This window comes from Tursiops truncatus, chromosome 7 (genome assembly GCF_011762595.2).
Source record: "Tursiops truncatus isolate mTurTru1 chromosome 7, mTurTru1.mat.Y, whole genome shotgun sequence".
Taxonomy (NCBI): Eukaryota; Metazoa; Chordata; class Mammalia; order Artiodactyla; family Delphinidae; genus Tursiops; species Tursiops truncatus.
This window is the reverse complement of record NC_047040.1, coordinates 109,074,633-109,080,632: the sequence shown is the minus strand read 5'-3', so window position 1 is coordinate 109,080,632 and position 6,000 is coordinate 109,074,633. Positions and strand designations below refer to the sequence as shown.

At 65.0% G+C, this 6,000-nt stretch overlaps 1 protein-coding gene across 1 annotated transcript in view; it reads left to right on the top strand.

Annotated features, from left to right (window-relative positions):
* The first annotated feature begins 927 nt into the window (after positions 1-927).
* HS6ST1 (heparan sulfate 6-O-sulfotransferase 1) overlaps positions 928-6,000 on the top strand; it is a 42,853-nt gene continuing 37,780 nt past the window's right edge. Inside the window, exon 1 of the mRNA XM_033860324.2 lies at positions 928-1,761. Coding sequence (XP_033716215.1) covers positions 1,235-1,761 — 527 coding nt within the window. The 5' untranslated portion in view covers positions 928-1,234. The remainder of the gene's footprint in view (positions 1,762-6,000) is intronic.

The following is a 6,000-nucleotide window of genomic DNA, read 5'->3' as shown; positions in this document are numbered from 1 at the left end:
GCGGTGTGGGTTCCAGGGCTAGTGCGGGGAGTCTGCCTCAGGGCCCAAGCTGGCAGGCGGGGGGCAGGCTGGGCTAACGGGGAGGGGGGCCCCCAGGGCCCAGGGGCACTACCGCGGATAGGAGAGGCCCACGGCCGCTACACCCTCTGACCCATCTACCAAAGCCAGAAGTTAATGTTTTTGTGGACCATCAAAATTTTAAATATTGGTTCAACTTTTTATAACTTTTTCATCGGGATCATAATAAACTCGGAGGTAAAAGCGCCCATTGACTGAAATTCCTTTTAAATAACGAAGGACTGCATAAAGCCGGCCCCTGCGGACACTTCTGCATCTCTCCACGAGAGGGGAGGGGGAGGAGGGGGGCAGGGGGGAGGAGTGGAGGGGGGAGAGAAGGGGGACGAGGGGGAGGGGGAGGAAGGTCCCACCACTGCCGTGGGTCCCAGGCTCCCCACCCCCAACCCTCCCTCATTCCTTCCCGACCCGCGCCCCGCCCCACCGCCCCCAGATCCCACCAAGTCCATCCAGCCCGGGCCCCCTCGCGTTCGGATCTTCAGAGTGCCCAGCGTGCAAAGCCAAGGCTTTCCCTCCCGTGAAGCAGGGAAGGGAACCCAGGCTCCAAGGCACCCGCCGCCGCGAGCCCCTCCAGCACAGAAGGGCCGTCCGCGCCCCACTACACGTTTCTCCAGTCTCTCCCCACGCCTCTAAGGACAGAGGTCAGTTCCCAGTCCTCGCTGCCCGCCTCGGAGCGGCCTCCTCAAGGCCGGAGACCGGCGTCCGGGGACCAGGTACCGGCCTGCAGCCCCGGGGCTCTGGGGGCGGGGCCGCGGATCGACGCGGGCGGCGACGGCAAGAGGCGCGGCGGGGGCGGGCCGGGGGCGGGCCGGGGCGGGGCGGCGGCAGACTGCGGAGACGCGGCGGCGCGCGGGGCGGCGCAGAGCGTTCTCGGCGCGGCGCGGAGCGGAGTTGACCGGCGGGCGAGGGGCCGCAGGGGGAGCGGACCGGGCCGGAGCCGATCCGGAGCTGAGCCGGGATCGGGCCGCGGAGCGGGGCCCGGGCGAGGAGCAGCCATGGCGCCGCGCAGGGCCGGGGCCCGCGCCGCTGCGGGCGGCCTGGGTGCCGAGTAGCCGGGCCGGAGCGCGGGCGGCGGCGGCGGCGGCGGAGGCAGCTGCGCCCGTGCCCCCCGCTCTCCAGGCCCCGCGCCCCGCGCCCGGGCCGCCGGCGATGGTGACACATGCGGCGGCGGCGCGCCGGCGGCAGGACCATGGTTGAGCGCGCCAGCAAGTTCGTGCTGGTGGTGGCGGGCTCGGCGTGCTTTATGCTCATCCTCTACCAGTACGCGGGCCCGGGACTGAGCCTGGGCGCGCCCGGCGGCCGCGCGCCGCCCGACGACCTGGATCTCTTCCCCACGCCCGACCCGCACTACGAGAAGAAGTACTACTTCCCGGTGCGCGAGCTGGAGCGCTCGCTGCACTTCGACATGAAGGGCGACGACGTGATCGTCTTCCTGCACATCCAGAAAACGGGCGGCACCACCTTCGGCCGCCACCTCGTGCAGAACGTGCGCCTCGAGGTGCCCTGCGACTGCCGGCCCGGCCAGAAAAAGTGCACCTGCTACCGGCCCAACCGTCGCGAGACCTGGCTCTTCTCCCGCTTCTCCACGGGCTGGAGCTGCGGGCTGCACGCCGACTGGACCGAGCTCACCAACTGCGTGCCCGGCGTGCTGGACCGCCGCGACCCCGCCGCGCTGCGCACGCCCAGGTGAGCGCCCGCAGCCGGCCGCGCTGTCGGCCCGGGACGGCGGGGCGCCTGCTCGCGGCCGCTCCCCCGGGCCCGGCCCTCGCCGGGGGGACCTGCGCCCACCCTCGCTCCCTGCCCTCTTCTCCTGCCCTCTTGGGGACCCCACTCGCCGCGGCCCTTCTGGACCTCCTCCTGATCTCAGGGCGTCCGAGCCCCCAGTTGGTCCGCCGCGGCCCGCCGCTCGAATCCCGCTCTCACCTCCTCCTCTGTGCCTCTTTACTTTTCCCCACCACCCGGCGGGCTGCGCGGAGCCTGGGCTTCCCGGGGTCACCGTCCCCTGCCCGCGGCCCGTCACCTGTCGTGACCCAGCTCTGGGTCCAGGCTGGCCTGTGTCGTCGGGCGGGAAGACGGGTTCCTGTGCGAGTGTAACCCACCTGGAGTGCTTGCTCTCCTGCGCCGCTCTCACGCCCAAATCGGAAGTGAGAGAAGTGAGGTGCCTCTCCCCCTGCACCTGCAGGGCCCCCGGCCCGCCAGCCTGCCTCGAGAGGGCTGGGGAGGAGCTGCCAGGGAAGGGGGCTGGCTCTGCCGTGCCCAAGTGTGCAGGTAGAACAAAGGCCCGAGTGTCCCCTGGGGCTGGGGGCAGGGAGAAGGCAGTGCTGCCTGCCCCTGCGAGTTGGGCCAGAACCAGGCGCAGGCTCGCTCTGAAAGAAGAGCAGACGGAGGCCTAGGGCAGCTTGCGGGGAGCTGAGCTGGCTGGGGGCGCCTATGCAGCCAGGTGCCTTCCCTGGGGCCCCCATTACTGTGGAGGTTGGGAGCACAGGGCTGACCTTTGTTGGGGGACAGCTCTCCAGGGAAGCGCTTTGTAGCCAGAAACACTCTCTCTCTCCCCACGGTGCTGGGTTTCCAAGGGTTAAACTTGGGAACCTTTTTCTCCTGTTCACGTGGGTGCCCTGCGGGGCCTTCTCCCTGAGATGCCTGGGCTGGGAAGGTCCAGAAAGGAGGTCTTCTTGCCAGCCTTTTGTTTATCTTCCTCGTTTGCCTCAAGAGTGCGTTCACGGGCAAGATGGGCGTTGGGTAGCTGAGTTCATCAGCACTCCTGGGTCGAAGGTGCAAGGTCTCGGTGTGTTTGGGTGATGAAGCTTTGGTATCTGGCCAGCTCGGAGCTCTCCCTGCTCGGCCTTTCAGTCCTTCTACTGTTGTCTTTCCCAGGTGGTTAGGAAACTGGGGCCATGGAGCTGCGGGGGCGGGGGGGGGAGTGTCTTCCCACTTTCCCTTGGCTGTCCCCGCACCAACAGCAGCTCCCAGCCTGAGATGTGATGTGCTGGGTGCCTTAAGGCTACATGGCCACCAGTCGGCCTGTCCAGGGGCCCTTGAAGCATCGCTTCCTGCCCAGCACTTGGCCTGATCTGCATAGATGCACTTTGCTGGCCTTGTACCATCCCCTCACCCCCTCACTCCCCGGGGTCCTGCCACTCCGTGCTAGACTGGGCTGGGCCTGGGGGCTTGCAGCCACTTGCCCATCTATCCTCTGCCCACCAGGGCTGCAAGCCCCTGGAACTGGGCACTAAGCAACCCACATAAGCCCAGGTGGGCACCTCTCTGCCTGCAGGAGTCAGGGTGTGGAGGGCGAAACGGTCCCGTCTGCCAAAGGCAATTAGGTAGCGAGAGCCCGGAGGGGAGAGGGTGCAGACCTCGCTCTAGGCGCTGCCGAGAGGCCTGAGTCAGGCTTGCCAGCAGACGTGGCCTTGACCCTCGTGTGCCACCAGGACACTCGTCCTACAGCCCCACCTCCTGAGGCTGATTTTCTCTTTGGGTCACCAGGGTGAAGGGCCCTTGGCGTCCCTTCTCCAGAGTCTGTCCACCAGAGCAGAAGGCCCGCTGCCCCTACAGACAGGCACCGAGGAAACGGGGAAGCAGCCAGGGCCTCCGGTGCTGCACGAGGGCGGGTGCGTGTGGCAGGGGTGGAAGACTCCGTGCGTGGTCCGCGTGGTCCGCATGCGTGGTCAGCCGTGGCTCCGTCCTGCTGCGGTGGGGAAGTTGCTGAGCTCAGCAGCTGCCGGCCGTGGAGGAGGGGTTTCCAGGGTTCTCGGGAGGCCCGCCCTCTGCCGTCCGCTCGAGGAGTGGGCTGTGCCACCAGGCAGGTGACAGAGCCTTGCCGGCCTTCCGTGTCACTCTCCCTGCCTCTCCCTTCAGTTCTGGTCCAGGCGCCAGGTTGATGGCGTTTTTAATGAGCTTCCTGGAGGGGCCAGGGTAGTCTTGGCTTTGTGTGTTTACAAGCCTGTGTGCTCCCCTAGTCGGGCTGGGCCAGAGCGCTGGGGGTTCAGGAGGCAGCTCCCCCATCTGCCCAGGGACCCGGCACCCAGAGGGACGGTGGCAGTGCCCAGCCCCCATGGGATGCCTGCTGTCGGGTGGTGCCTGGTTTCAGGAGACTCGGGTGTCGCCCTTGCCCTCCTTCCCGCCCTCCCCATGGTCCTGTGGTGTCGGAGCGGCCGCCTGGCTGGTGAACTGAGGAGTGACATGGTACTTTGGGGGCTGGGCCTGGGCGAGAGCCCTTTTTTCCTCCTCTCCGGTCCCCAGGGCCAGCCAGCTTGGGGGTCGGGGTGGGGGGCGAATGTCTTCCCGCTGTGAGGTATGCTTCTAGAATCTCTCCACCGAGCCTCTCCCAGCTCTTGGTGCTGGCGTCCACAGGGCTTTGGGGCCTGCAGTGCGGGGAAGTGAGGGTTTTCACGGCTCCCGTGCTTCCCCGCCCAGCCACGTCAGCCGGGGTAGTTCTGAGATGGGCAGGCATCGAGGAGACAAATGGAGATGGACAGGTTTCCAGCGTTTTGCTGGAATATGGCTTGGAACTTGCAGCATCTGTGAGTGCTTCCTGGTGTGGAACAGAGGAGCAGGTGTGTGAGCAAAGCACTGGCAGGTCCCTGTTTCGTCCTGTGCCCAGCAAGGGAGCTGCCACACCTGCTGGCATCTGCTAGGAATGCTTGTAAGGCCCCCAGGGAGGCCTGGCCTCAGGCAGGTGGCCGACCGTTGCCAAGGGCCACTTTGGTTAGAGTGTGCCAGTGCCCCACGCTGCCATTCACCTCGTAGGGTCGGGATGGTGCTCCTAAGGTCCAAAACGTCCCTCCTTCCTCTTCCCGTCGGCCTGAAAGAGATGGAAGAGGACGCACGGTTAGGGTCTTGCCTCGGTTGCCCTGGAAACGTCCCTAAAATCATGTAGGCTTCATCTGAAGCCGCAGAGGGCATTTGGGACCCGAGTATGGCTCCCAGGCCACCTTCATGGGGTCCTCTCTGCAGGTGGGCTCCCAGCATCCTTGATCTTAGCCGGCAGAGGCTGTGCTTCCTTGTAGGAGGAAGGAGTCTTAGTGTCAGTCCTGCAGCCTCACTCTGGTCGCACACCCTCCCTCCACCATCCCGAGTCCCGTCTGGTTTCAGAAATCCGCTGGTGCAGCCAGGTGCTCCTGTCCGTTCAGCCCCAGTTTTGCTGCCCCTTCCTTCAGGAAGCCTTCCCAGATAGCTCCCTGTTGCCTTAGGTGCCCTTGGCCACTCTCCGTCTGCCATCCTGGCATGTCCATGGCATGTTGGCACTGGCCGGAGCCCGAACAGGTGCTGCCTACATGTGGCACCAACAAGAACGTTCACCTCTTGGTCCTGCAGCCTCTCCGGGAGCTGCAGTCAGCGTGCCCTTCCCCCATGTGTCCTGTGGTGAGTCAGGTTCAGGGACACAGTCTTGAGTGCAGTGCTGGTCCCAGAGAACCTCAGGGGCTTCTCAGTGGGCCCAGCCAGGGGGCCCAGGTTAGCCTGGAGCATCCCTATGGCACCGGACAACTTGGCTTCACAGTCGCATCCTTACGTGCAACTAAGGGACAAAACCTTCATCTGCCTGCAGTGGGGCAGATGTTACCCAGAGCACATGACAGGGACCAGTGAACAGGGCCCGGCCACCTGAAGGAATCACCCGGAGAGGTCTTGGGTTGAGACGGAAGGAATCTAAGGTCAAGAAACTCAGAGTTAGATTTTCTTTAAGCAGGAACAAACAACCAAAAAACCTCTTCTTTTTAAGCAAACGCGTGAGAAGACAAACTTTCAAATGACTTACCGGCGATCAGTTTAAATGATGCCCTGGTTTGTGAAATCATCAGGCTGTACAGCGCACGTTCTCCTCAAAGCACCGCAGAACTTACAAGACCAGGGCTTCCTGTCCTCCTAGGCGCTTCCCTTGTAAAACCCGGGGCACTGCAGAGTGGGCTGGACACAGTGCAGGGG